Source organism: Globicephala melas, chromosome 9 (genome assembly GCF_963455315.2).
Source record: "Globicephala melas chromosome 9, mGloMel1.2, whole genome shotgun sequence".
In the NCBI taxonomy this organism is placed as follows: domain Eukaryota; kingdom Metazoa; phylum Chordata; class Mammalia; order Artiodactyla; family Delphinidae; genus Globicephala; species Globicephala melas.
The window spans coordinates 13,633,169-13,647,466 of record NC_083322.1 but is presented as its reverse complement, the minus strand read 5'-3'; the positions used below and the strand labels follow the sequence as shown (position 1 = coordinate 13,647,466).

The window sequence follows — 14,298 nt, the reverse complement described above, 5'->3', positions numbered from 1 at the left end:
GCTGTATCTTATAATGTTAAACACACATTTATCATATGATCAGACATTCCACTTTTAGGTCTTTACCCAAGAGAGGAAGACATACATCCACATGAAAACTTGTACATGAATACTGATAGAGGCTTTATTTATAAAAGCCCAAAACTGGAAACCCAAATGTTCATCAACATATAAATGGATAAACAACTTGTAGTTAATCCATGCAACAGGAGAATACATGTTGTATGATTACATTTATATAAAATTCTGGAAAACACACATCTACTCTACATCAACAGAAAGTAGATCAGGATTGCCTTGGGTCGGGAAACTGGGAGGTGAGGATCGACTGTATAGGGGCATAAGGGGAATTTTTGGAATGAGAGAACTGTTCCGTATCTAGATTATAGTGATAGTTACAGGGGCAAACATACTTACCAAAACTCAAAGGGTATACTTAAAATGGGTGCATTTTATTGCATGTAAATTATAACTAATAACGTTGATTTTTAAGGCTATATATATATATATACATATATATATACACATATATATACACACACACACACACACATATATATATATGTATATATACAGCACATATTCCTTGACCTAGTATTCCATTTCCAGGAATCTATCTATGGAAATACACATGTGTACTCAGATGCTCAAGGGAAAAAAATCACTCTAATCAAATACTACAAAGTTGTTTTTAAAATCCCGGTAGACATACACATACACACTAATGTAGAAAAAAATCTCAAGGACACACCATTAAGTAAAAGAAGCAGATTAAATAACGTGCATGTTCCCATCTGTTGAAAAATATGTGAAACAAATATGACCACACATCACGTGTTTACCTTCAGAGAAGGCTGAAGGAAGACTTCAGACTTTACTCTGTATCATTTCACTCTTTTACAAAGTGAAAGTATTCATGAATTGCTTGGGTAGTTTTTAAAGACTGAAAACAAAACAGGAAGTTTCGGCGTTTGTTTTTTTTTTAAGCAGAGTCACCAATTTGAGAAGGAATCTTTCTTCAATCAAAGCCCAGGACAGCAGCAAGAACAAAGGTTTAGTGAAAATACAGTCTCACACCCACACCCACACAAAAAACAAGATTTGCTACTTCTGATAAAAGAGAGAATGTGGAGAGAAACCCCAAACTTAAATAAATACTCATCCCCCAAGAGTGAACACAGGTGTCTCCTCCTGAGGGAGGGCATTCCTAGGTTCTAAGGTATCTCTGAGACTACAACCTCCCTCCATAAGGGACACTAGACTGGGCATCCAAGTGCCTTTGCAGGTCTCTGACCTCACGCTACGTTGACCAAGGGGCAACACTTGACACTCATTTGCTGCATGAACCAAACAGTCATGCTCCCCATCTACAGTTTGATCTTTAGAAACTCAAGTAATTCCTACCACCCTCAACTCCTCAACAAAATCACTGAAGTGCCACCAGCTCACAATTAAGATGGCCTGACCCTCTCTGGACGGCGGGGAGAGGACCTCGAGGGGTGGTGTCAGAGCAGAGCTCTGGGAACCAGAAGCAGTTATCCCGCCCACAAGTGGATGAAGGGGTTTCCCCTGACTCACCTTGAAAGGTACAACGTTTCCAGATATGGAACAAGCAAATCTGATCACTCTCCTCTTGGTTGGCAGTGTTTGGGGACACAGAACCTGCATCTCTTCTTTCTACAAAGAAACACTGCAAAGATGTATCACCGATGCTTCTGACACGGAGTTGGGGTAGTTCAAGGTACAAAGGAGAGAAAAAAGGATTCATTCATCCCTCTGCACGAGGCAAAAGTGGGCAAGGCAACCTCACAAAATCTTATAAAGTTCTGGATGAAAGGACCCTCAGACATAAGGTGGGCCCTCTGCTTTTTAGGGAGGAATCAGGGAGCCCAAGGTCACAGGGCTGCTTGCCAAATCCAGGATGTCATTGTTGGGGGCTGGGGGTGAGTCTTTTCTCAACTCTGGCTGTGCACCCAATTCACTAGGAGACCTGTTTAAAAATAGAAGTGCCCGGCTCTACCTCAGATTGACTCAATCAGAAGCCTTCAACAGTGGAACCTGGGACACTTTTTTAATAGGGGGGAACCACTAACCAACACATTTTCCTTCTGTACCTACTGATGTGATGAGCCCAGAGAGCAAGTGAAGGCTGCATTTTATAAACTAGATTTGATTGCAAAAGCAAATACTTGTCAATGAACTATTAGAATCGGGTGCCAATACCAACAAAAAAATAACAATAAACAGAAAGCCCACAATTCAAAATGAAACCTAATTTAGGTTAATTATAAAAATTGTAGGGACTTCCCTGGTGGCGCAGTGGTTAAGAATCCGCCTGCCAATGCGGGGCACACGGGCTGGAGCCCTGGTCCAGGAAGATCCCACATGCTGCGGAGCAACTAAGCCCGTGCGCCACAACTCCTGAGCCTGCGCTCTAGGGCCCATGCGCCACAACTACTGAGCCCGCGAGCCACAACTACTGAAGCCCGTGTGCCTAGAGCCCATGCTCCACAACAAAAGAAGCCACCGTAATGAGCTCACACACAGCAGTGAAGACCCAACGCAGCCAAAAATAAATAAAAATAAATAATTTTTTTCAAATATTGTAATATAACAAGAGCGTGCAAGTGCTCTCAAAGTTTACCTTTACTAGAAGTGCTTCAATGAGCCATTACCCAATAATTACACTTCGGTGGGCCCCAACTGCCACCATATAAGCATATAAAACTCATTAGCAAACCCTCCCTATTTTGTTATTCATCTTCCCTGTTGTTTTATAGGCCCCTCAGACAGCCACAGGCTGCACCTTAAAACCCACACCTGTGGAGCCTTAGAGCTGGCCTCCCTCTCCCCCCAGGCGCAGGTATCCTCCCCTCCCTTTCTAACAAGGCCATAATCCAATTGACACTTTTAACAAACTATTTAAAGCAAAACCTGTTTGCTTCTAGGCTTCTTACTGTTGAAAGAAACTAACCAAAAATAATTGAAGAAAATGTAAAGAAAAAACATATGACAAGGACAACTTTCAAATATAAAAATCAGGTAAGATTAGAGTGATAAGTTTGTTTGCTGGTCATCCTGGCACTGGTATTTTAGGAAGTGTTCTATTAAAAATCCTAGATTATCACTACAGCTAACAAGTGGGGGGGAGCCACGGCTCACAGTCACTAAGGTATAAACAAGGCCCAGGACAGTGGCCAGCACATGGCCAGGACTCAAATTTGTTGAATGAGAAAATGGATCATCAGAATGGCCAGCCTACAGCAGATACTGTGAAAATCCAAAGGACACCAAGGCATCACAGCCTCCCTGAGGGACCATGGTATTCACGTCCCAACCAACAGGTACTCAAGAAATGCTTATTAAATAAACAATCTCTGTTCAAAATCCCATTTGCCTGTCACTAAGCTTGATATTTCTCAAAAAAAATTTTTTTAAAAAGTGTCCTGACAGATTCATCCATTCAACAAATGTCTCAGTGCCTACTGTGGTCGGCACTGTCTAGAGATGAGCGGTGAACAAAGTCAATCTGCAGTGACGAAAAAGATCCATTCATGTCAAGAAGAAAGCTGAAATTAAAATATGCTTCATTCAAAAATAAGTAAGTAAATAAAATATGCTTCATTCACTCATTAAATATATATATATATATAAACAGAATGCAACGCAAAGGATGGCCCCAGAGTTGTACAGCACGGCATTAACTCTGGGGTCCCTCACTGGAAAACAAGCTCTCCAGGGGGGCAGAGGGAAGACTGGATAGGGAGAAGCAGCATCTCCCATCTCTATGCAGATGAGGCCCAGAGAGAATTCACCCACCCTCGACACCAGTCGGCATTTGTTTAGAATGTCTTGCTCGTTCACAGCTCTGACTTCAACTCATCTTCACAGTCCCCACTGGCCAGGAGGGGATGGCCAACTGCATTTTACTAGAAGCAGCACAGACTTGCCCAAAGTTACACATGCCATTTAGGAGTCAGCTAGCATCCAGGAGCCCCAGCCCAGAGCCTTACCAGAAGTCCCCTGTGACACACAGGGAGAAGGCGGCACTCTGATGGAGGGAGAGCTCTTATTCTTGATGTCATGAGCATTTCTGTAAATGGAAGGCAGCCTGCTCACCAGCTCTGACCTCATGCCCAACTTCTCCAGTTTTTCCAGGTTCTCAGAATTAGAGAAATCATGGGATCTCTTACAGCCAGTGCCAAACTTGCATTCACCCTGTGAAAAATACTGGCAGATGTGGAGTTTGACACATTGCTTTTTAAAGGAACAAGAGCCATAGGGTCCATGTCCTTTGTTGTAATGAAGGCAGATCTGTTAACAGAGAAGGAAAAAAGACAGCAGCTTAGAAAGGCCTCACACAACACCACCTCCTTACTGAACCTACTACTACTTCCTACTAGAGGAAAAGGTTCCTCCAGAGACCTAGCCAAGGCTGCGATCCCACCGCGACACTGGTCGCACAGCTCTGAGAACACCCCTCACTCTAGATGGACGCCGCTAGCACATGCCCTTGGTAAATGGGACCCGGGGAGGACAGCGGACTGCTCAGAACAAGCCCCTCCGCCGGGAAAATCCAAAGTACATCCAGCTGATCAGAGCTGCTCCCTTCACATGAAACAACATTTTAATGTAACTCACACAGCAAACCTTACACTACTAACAAACCTTACATGCTACCTACCCCCTGCCCCCACTGATTCACCAACTCTCTCTAACCCAGGGCCCAGTTTCTCCCAACACTTTTTTTCTCCAATTCTAGGTCAAAGAGGCTCTGAGGGTTTAAAGTATCTTCAAGAAAGCCAAATACAGCCCTTTCATTTCCCAAGTGCAAAATGAGACTCAGAGAAGCTAACAGGCTTGACCTGGGTCACACAGCTGTCTAACACACCTGGCACATACAGTACCTGCTGGACTGGGTTGTTGGTAAGGTGGGGCTTGAACTTGAATCAACTGTTCCTTTTCCTCTACATTCCATGTTCTTGGAGATGGGAACTAAACCAGAGACCACCAAGGGCCCACTCACTCAACTCACAGGCATTACACTGAACAGAGGACTACAGAACCCAGGCCCAGATCAGCAGGGGGTCCCTTCTGGAAATGGAAGCCCCGAGGGAAAAGATCAGAGGGAGCTGGGCCCTAACCTTGATCCTGCCACTTACAAGCTGTCTGACCTTGGGCAGGCCACTCACCAGCTCTGAGATTCCGTTTTTTAATCCACCAAATGGGAATAATGCCACCTACATTGCTGGGCTATTGTGAGAATTAAATAAGAAATATACCAAGTGACTAATACAATGCCTGGAACACAGTGGGTGCTCAACTCATGGTGGCGGCCGCCAAATGGTCAACTGATAAGGGGGCTAGCCTGAGAGTAGCGGACCTGGCAGGAGAGCTGCCCTGGATCCGAGCTTTTGGTCACAGCCCCCATGTGTTGGCAACTGTGTCCTGAAGCACCCCACACACCCCAGGAGACAGAGGCTGCGCATTCCAGGCCGGTCACCTGCTGATTCAGTTCTCACACCACTAACAAGGTGATCACTCCAAAAAGTTAATGCCTACCCTCCCAACACAACCTCGCCCCAACTCCTGCCTGTGACACAGGAGGCTGTATGGCTAAGCCTCCACCTTCGCATTTCTCTCTCCCCTCCCCCTAAATCCAGGACTTACACACTGTGCCCTGACCAGGTAGGCCCCCGTTCTCTGCCTCCCTCTTCCCACACCTTCATCCTTCACTCACCCTCCAGCACCCAGAGCAGACACCATCTACTCCAGGGCACCTTCCCCGGTGCCCAAACTGTGCCCCCGAGACCAGAGCACTGACTCCTGCTAAAGCACCTACAACAGCACCTTGCTATCATCCGCTACTGTCCCACCCAGTAGCTGTGCCCCCCGGAAGAGCAGAAAGGGTCTTTCACCTCCTTACCACCAGTGCCTCATCTGTAATGGATTGTCAACAAAGGTTAGGTGAATTAAATCTATACTAGTTTTCAAAAGGCAAAGGAAAACACTTAATACCTGTTATGTGCCAGTCGTTTGCTATGTAGCATCCTTCTCAAATGGGAGGTTCCAACTGAGTAATAAGGAAGCACTGTCATTAAAATATACCCATCTAATCCCTGTTGCCTCATCCAAGAAGCAGTGCCAGAGCATCCCACGGAACCTGTGCTGGCCACAGAACGACCACTCAGACCTGCCACAGAGCACAGGCAACTCTCGGCCCAGCTGCTGCCCTTTGCAGCCGCCCTCTTTACACAGAGGGAGCTCCCAAGGGCTGCTCTCAGCCAATGACTGGGCAGGTTGTTCTGGGGAGACACAGGATGCCAACCAACAGGGACTTTAGCTCAGAACTTTTCGCTGGCTGGGTAGAAGCTTCCTGAGAACTGCACTGCAGTCAGGGTCTCTTCCTACCGGGTCCCTTTCCTTCCCCTTCTCCTGCCACAGATGTCAGAGCACCAACGCCATCTGAAGCCTTCCCCACCTTCTTCTGCTCCCTCCCCAATAAATCTCTCACACTTCCAATCCCACCTTGGTGTCCGCTTCTCTTAGGACTCAAGCTAGTCCATGACCATTGCAGTGAGCTTCAAAACAAGTGGGTGGTTACTGTCTGAAATGCAGTATGAGAATTCACATCAACCCAAGTTAGAAAACTTCCCCACAGACCTCCGGGGTCTGGTGGTACCTGCATTTTTCTTAAGTCCTGCTAGACAGGGACGGGCCAGCTGGAATCTCTCACTCCCTCCGCTCTGTGTAACAACTGGCTGCAGCCACTGGCCAAATGGGCTCCCCCAACCTCACAGAAGCCCTGCAAAGGAGGTACCAGCCCAACTGACATAGAGGGAAAGGAGGCTTCAAGAGGGAGCAAGGTTGGCACAAGATCTCAGGGCTAAAAATCAGCAGAGCCAGGAGCTCAGTCCAGGTCTCCCTCCAGGCAGACCCCAGCGATCACAGTGCGGCCCTTAGCCTCTCTTCCGCCATGTCTTCCTGTCTCCCCACCTACTGGTCCCTCCCTCATCACTTACACTCAGGCCCACCCTCTCCTGGCACTCACCTCCGGCAAGAGCAAGGGGTCGTTCTGTAACAAGAGCACGGAGAGCTCACTGAAGCTGAGGTGGTCCACGCCCTGAGTTTTCAGCACGCGCATGTTGTGTTCGGACGTCAAGTTGTGACCGTTCCTACAGTCCTTCCTGCAAAGAAGCAGGGCTAGGGTCACAGTTGAAACGTCTCCCCAAAACCCTTATGTTGAAGTCCTAACTCCCAGTACCTCAGAAGTGACTGTATTTGGAGTCTTTCAAAAAGGTGATTAAGTTAAAATGAGTTCACTGGGGGGCCTAATCCAATCTGACCGGCGTCCTTATAAGAAAAGGGGATCAGGACACAAAAGGAAGACCATGTAAAGACACAGGGAGAAGAAGGCATCTGCAAGCCAAGGTTGGTGTCGGGAGACACCAACCTGCTGACACCTTGAATTCTGACTTCCTAGCCTTGAAAACTGTGAGAAAATAAGTTTCTGTTGTTTAAGCCACCCAGTCTGTGGTACCTTGTTAAGGCAACCCAAGCAAACTAATACAGCTGGTAAAATCAATCTTTAAGAAAAATTTTCAGGAATAGTTCCTGACATTATTTAGAGGCACCAGAGAAACCCAGCATGTCTATGCCATGAAAAATCATAGTGCTTATTTACAAAGGAAGAGATGGTGCCTTGCAAGCACCTCTCAGCAGGTTTTTGATGAGAATGATGGAGCCATTCCCCCAGAGTCACAGCGTGCCAGTCTCTGGGCACTTACTGGCATTTAACATTGGCTGAATAAATGAGTGTGGATACAGGCGTGTACACACACACACACCACTGCTGAGGCCCAGCCCTTTTTTCTGCTCCCCTCCTGCATTCTTTTGATCAACAAGCCCCTCTTGAACACTCTCTGTGAGCCAGGCACTGGCACCACGCCCCAATGATCCAAAGATAAGCCTTCAAATGATCACCTGAGTCAACAGGACCCAGAAGAGTCAGGTAAATAGCATTTGCTTGACTCAAGACACTGCCATACCTATAATAAGCATCTCAAAAGAAAATTGAACCCCTGGATCTACTCCCCCAAACCTGCGCCTCCCATGGGCTCCCCCATCTTAGTAAAGGGCAACTTCCCTCTTCCACTGCACAGGCTGAAAACCTTGGAGTCATCCAACTCCTCTCCTTCTCTCTAGTGGAGACACAGACATGAGATGACTCTAAAATGCTGTGGGAAATGCAAGGTCAGCTATGCGCAGGATGCATCAGCGCAGAGAGGGGGCACCTGAGCCCGACAGAAGTGGAGGAAGCAATCAAGGGATGGTGCCTGGAAGGTATAAAACCTGAGCCAAATACTTAGGGTTGAGGAACCAGGCACGGAGAGCAGGGAAGAACATTCTAGGCAGAGGGGCTTGGTAATTACGATGATGATGATGGCTACTAAAACTCATTGGGCATCTCCCACAAACTTAGGTTTGCCTAAATGTTTGGTTTCATTTTGCCTAAATGGGTTTGCCTAAATGTTTAGGGTTTGCCTAAATGTTTCGTGAGTTAACTCGTACTGTCCTCAACAAGCCTATAAGGTGGGTAATACTATCCCATTTTGCAGATGAGGGAACTGAGGCTCAGATAAAAACTAATTTGCCCAAGATCACTCAGCGGGCAAGGAGCAGAGCCAGGGTAGAGACAAGGCAGGCTTGCCTTGGAGCTGGGCTCTGAACCACTGTGCTCACTGCCCCCTAAGCACAAGATGGAATTGGGGCCCTGGGACCCTCCCCAACTGTCGCCAATGAACAAAAGCAGCAGTGATGATCTACTTCTGAGACAGCTGACCCTGTGGTTGAGGAAGACAAGTAATTTCGCAGGGAAAGTATAGAATGTGCAGCTGACCACACCCACTCTCCCTTATGCAACCCAGAAACAGCCAGAAAAGGAAGGTTCAACAAACTGTCCTATGTAAACCACAAGGAAGAGGGAAAAAAGAAGAAAACTCCGGATCAACCAGGCCAGTAAATACCAGATTTCCAAGACAAATAAAATCTGACCCCAAATTTTGGGAATGAGCCTAATAGGGCTGCCATCTTTATTTTACCCACTACGGACATTAATAAGGCCCACCAGTGGTCCCCGTCATTAGGTCCCTCCATCCACCATTTATTGCGTCTGCCTTCCTCTCCAGGTGTGCCCTCCTTCCGCCCGCCCGGAGGTGCTGCCTCTCCACCAGCTCCCCCTGCAGGCCCGACTGCCCCAGGGCTCCCTCCACTCTCAGCCTCCACCCGGATCAAACCCACTCCTGGTGCTGCAGCCATGGCATACACTGCCCAGCAAGTCCCAAAACTAGCATCTCAGGGCCCTGGTGATCCTCCCAAGCTTCAGACCTGGATAGCTACCCCCTGGGCACACTTTGAAACAAAACCCTCTCCTGCTCTCTGTCAACAGTAAGAAAGGGAAGTCAGCTCTGTGTCAACACTAATAAAGAAAAATGAGTCATCGCCTCTTGGATCCTGTCACCACCCTCTCACCAACTCTCCCAAATTCCTCACACACATGTCCCTTCCTCTTCACGGTGCTTCCCAGAGATCACATCTCCCAGCTCCCCCTGCACCCAGGCAGAGTCATGAGACATCCTGTGGTGCAGGTGCCATGGACAGAAAGATAGCTACCATTCCAGACCCGGCCCATAAAAACCTCCCACCAGCTCTCTACTTTCCATCTCCTCCACCTGCTCCTCGGAACCTGATACCCAGATGGCCTTAGGAGCCATGGGGTGAGGAGGGCAGAGTCTAGGTCCGCCAGCCTGGGTCCCTAAATGACTGCGTACATCAAGGTCCCTACCCCATGCTGACTATTAAACCTTACCCTTAGACCTGATGTGAGCAACAAATAACGTCCACCATGTTACGGCAGAAAAAAGAAAAGAAACTAATTCTTCTAAATAACGGGGCTAGCTTCCAAACAGGTCTGCATCACATCCTCCTCTAAATAAGCACCGCGCCACTAAGATCTCTTCCTCAAACGCACACCTGATGGCTACCCGCCTGCCATTTGACGGGCCCCATCACCTTCAGGGTGAGGTCCAAATTCTTTAGCATTAACCTCATTAATCCACTCCACAAATCTCACTGAGCACCTGCCAGGCGCAGAGCACAGAGCTGAGGGCCGGAAAAGGCCAGCCAGGGCCAAGACAGAGGGGCCCCTGCTCTCCGAGTGTTCAGTTCTACTGAAGGAATGCGCGGCCATGACGGGCGCTATGAGAAAAGTAAACGGAACAATGTGATGGAGAGGAAGAAAAGTGATGCCTGAGTCCTGAACGATACAGCAGGCAAACCAGGAAAGGCGGTCCAGGAGAGCAGAGGTCACGAGATAGACTGGGAGTGTTCCAGGACCAGAAAGGCATCAACGGAGGGGACCAGGATGGAGGGCCGGCAGGGACCAGTTCCCTGAGGGACGACGGTAAGGAGCTTGCATTTTATTCTAAATGCAGCAGAAGCCACTGCCGGCTTGTAAGCAAGGTTTCACAAGAGTCCGTCGGCTGCTGGGCACAGATCCCGCCTCTGCGTGGGCCCTCACGGCCAGCTCTGGGGCCCGGGGCGCTCTGGAGCTCCGAGCAGAAGTCAGCCGCAGCCCCTTCCCTTCTGGAGCTCCCTCCCTCTTCCCTCGGCCAACGCCCTCCAGCCCCACCCCGGTACTGCCCCTCCCAGGGAGTCCCACCCCCTGCTGGGCTCTAAGTCGCCCTCCGAGACCGCAGGGGCCCAGAGGACACCGCTCGACGCGGAGTCCGGCGCACAGTTCCGGGGATTCAGTAAATGCTCGATAAATGTTCGCTGACGGGAATTCCGGGGAGAGGCCAGGGAACAGCCACCTCACTGTCGCCCCCGAATTTACGAAGGGCCACGACCGGGCTGGGAGCGAAGAGGCCGTCTCCCCTCGTCGGGCTCCGGGGCGCGGCGCCTTACCTGTCCCTCAGGATCTTGCACTTGCCGTAGAACACGAACCTGCAGAGGTGCAGCTGAGCGCAGAGCCCCACGCAGCTCGGCTTCGAGCCCTGGTACGCGCCGCACACGCGCAGCGGCGATACGGCCAGCACCAGACGCTCGACGGCCGCCGCGCCGTCCCCGGCCGCCCGCCGCGCCACCGCCAAGCGCCCACGCTCCCGCAACAGCCGTTCCAGCACGTCCCCGCCGACGCTCGCCCGCAAGCGGCGCCGCAGCTCCTCCAGCTCCAAGGCGCCCCCGGCCGCGCACAGCGCCTGGGTCACCTCACGGAGGAGGGCGTCGGGAGCCATGGCCGTCGAGCCTGGGACTGGAGGGGCGTGGGCGGTTCCCGCGAGGTGGAGACGCCGGCCGGAAATGAAACCGAAAGCTCCTCAGGGCCTGGGGGGAAACAGAATCCGGCCTCGCCACGCCCCCGGCCCACAGCTGAGCGGGGCTCGGCGCCTTCCGGCCCCAGCACCCCCAGCGGCTCTAGGCCTCACGCCCTCCCCGTCGGAAGTCCGCAGCCGCTTCTTTGGCGTCCCGGGGATTCCTCGCCGGGTCCCTCAAAGTGGTGAAAGAATAAGAGTCACCACAGCCTTGGGGGCCGCGCTCGGCGTTCTCGAAGCGCCTTCGCCTGGACGAGGGGGGTGGGGCCGCCCGGGAGCGCGCGCCGCCCCCTCAGAGTCCGGCCTCGGGAAGTAGCGCGGCTAGCTGACCCCGCACCTTTGCCCCCGGCGCTAGGCGGCGCGGCAGGGAACGCCCACCTGCAAACGGCCGGGCTGCGTCGCGGAAGCCGAACTCTAGACGACGCTCAGGGAAACTGGAAAGAGGAACAGGGGCTTCGCCAGGGGAAAGCAATCACGCTGAATTGGAAAACGGGCTTAAGTGTTAGCCTTCTTTTCAGTGCAGGCAGTGAATCCCTTATTTTAAACATGAAAGGGTATATCCTTTTAAAAATAAAAGCCGTTTCTCCCCACCCCTGCTGAGTGAAGATGGAATATTAAAGGCCATTGGGGGCACAGGGACCCTCACAAGCGTCGCTGATGGAAATGTGAAGTGTTAGAGCCCTTTGGGAAAGTAATCCCGGAATAGTTATTAAAATGTTTAATGGGGCTTCCCTGGTGGCGCAGTAGTTGGGAGTCCGCCTGCCGATGCAGGAGACACGGGTTCGTGCCCCGGCCCGGGAAAATCCCACATGCCGCGCGCGGAGCGGCTGGGCCCGTGAGCCATGGCCGCTGAGCCTGCGCGTCCGGAGCCTGTGCTCCGCAATGGGAGAGGCCACAGCAGTGAGAGGCCCGCGTACCGCAAATATAAATAAATTAATTAATTAACATGTTTAATGTGCGTCACCTTTGACCCAGAAATCTTTCTTCTGAGAATCTTCTAGAAGTCAAAGGAACGGTAAAGAAGTTATGTATAAAAGCGTTTGTGTGGAGGGGGAAGGGTTCTGGGAGCAACGCGGTTGATCGTTGTCCAGACTGTTAACACAGCTCGAACCAGCGTGCATTGAATCTCTGCCTATTGACCTAGAGAGACATCCACGATGTGTTGTTAAGTGAAAAAAGAAAGCTGTATAAAAATGTTTAGGGCTTTCCCGGTGGCGCAGTGAGTTGGGGGTCCGCCTGCTGATGCGGGGGACGCGGGTTCGTACCTCGGTCTGGGAGGATCCCGCGTGCCGCGGAGCGGCTGGGCCCGTGAGCCATGGCCGCTGGGCCTGCGCGTCCGGAGCCTGTGCTCAGCGGCGGGGGAGGCCACTGCGGTAAGAGGCCCGCGTACCGCAAAAAAAAAAAAAAAAAAGTTTAAATCGATAGCAAGAAGAGAATCCCATTTGTGTGTGAATGTGGCGGGATATTTTTGAATGGGCGTCGAGACAGCTGAGGAAGGACCCAGTGCTGTTGGCACTGACACTGGTTGTAGAGAGTACGCAGTAGGAGGTACAGGGAAAGTGGGAAAGGAAAGTTGAGGGGCGGAAGAATTGTGGGGGAAAGATATAGTATTACATTAACTTAAAATGAACATAAAATTCTATTTATAGTATTACTACGAAAGTGCAAAAATCTATTAAGTGTATGGATCAAGAGTAGATAGTAACACAGACAAATAAAAATGAATTAATTAGGGGATGGGATGAGGGACAATTTTTCTCTTGGATTTTAATTGTTCTTTTAATTCTTTTAAAAAAATTATTTTTATACAGCAGGTTCTTATTAGTTATCTATTTTATACGTATTAGTGTGTACATGTCAATCCCTATCTCCCAGTTCAGTTCATTCCCCCCCTCCCCCCGCCTTGGTGTCAGTACGTTTGTTCTCTCCATCTCTGTCTCTGTTTCTGCCTTGCAAACCGGTTCATCTGTACCATTTTTCTAGATTCCACATATATGTGTTAATATACAATATTTGTTTTTCTCTTTCTGACTTACTTCACTCTGTATGACAGTCTCTAGGTTCATCCACGTCTCTACAAATGACCCAATTTCGTTCCTTTTTATGGCTAAGTAATATTCCACTGTATATATGTGCCACATCTTCTTTATCCATTCATCTGTTGATGGACACTTAGGTTGCTTCCATGTCCTGGCTATTGTAAATAGTGCTGCAATGAACACTGGGGTGCATGTGTCTTTTTGAATTATGTTTATCTCTGGGTATATACCCAGTGGTGGGATTGCTGGGTAAATTTTTTTGATTGTGTAAAAAATTATTAATAAAATTTTATTTTTAATTTAACTTTTAAATTTTATTTATTTATTTATTTTTGGCCACACCATGAGGCTTGTGGGATCTTAGTTCCTGGAACAGGGATTGAACCTGGGCCCCACCCTCCATGAAAGCACTGAGTCCTAACCATTGGACCGCCAGGGAATTCCCTTAACTTTTAAATTTTAATTGTGGTTTTAGTATTGTTTTGTAATAAAAATAACATGTTTTAAAAAAGAAAGGAAGGATGATGCTATTATCCGAAAACTGGGTTCGTTTCTTGGTTGGGTGTTGAGCCAAAAGATACAACCAAGCCAAAGATCGACTGGGAGAAGGAAGGATTTATTACCTGCAGCAAGTAAGGAGAACACGGGAGAGCTTTCGCAAAGCACTGTCTCCCCAAACAGCAAAATTGGGGAAGTTTTAAGCTAAGGGTAGGTGCATGTTCATGAAAGGGCTTGAGCAGAAGTCAGCATAGAATTGGGGCCAAGTTGACAGAGCCCAAGCTTTAGTTAATTGAAGTCATGAGGTTCAGAAAAGTCAACAGTATCATCCCTTAGGTTCCAGTTTATCTGGTGGTTGAGCACCTGAGGGGGGTTTAAATTCTGCAAAACAG

At 49.2% G+C, this 14,298-nt stretch overlaps 1 protein-coding gene across 2 annotated transcripts in view; it reads right to left on the bottom strand.

The window, feature by feature from the left end:
- The window catches only part of PARP12 (poly(ADP-ribose) polymerase family member 12), a 44,282-nt gene extending 32,569 nt beyond the window's left edge, over positions 1-11,713 (bottom strand). The window contains exons 1-4 of one of the 2 annotated variants that reach the window (XM_060305238.2): positions 11,005-11,713; positions 7,052-7,187; positions 4,014-4,314; positions 1,579-1,677 (exon numbers count right to left, since the gene is read on the bottom strand). In XM_060305238.2, coding sequence (XP_060161221.1) covers positions 1,579-1,677; positions 4,014-4,314; positions 7,052-7,187; positions 11,005-11,294 — 826 coding nt within the window. In that variant the 5' untranslated portion in view covers positions 11,295-11,713. Of the gene's footprint in view, positions 1-1,578; positions 1,678-4,013; positions 4,315-7,051; positions 7,188-10,965 lie in introns of both variants that reach the window. The other variant, XM_030853983.3, reaches the window with a different exon arrangement.
- Positions 11,714-14,298: the final 2,585 nt, after the last annotated feature.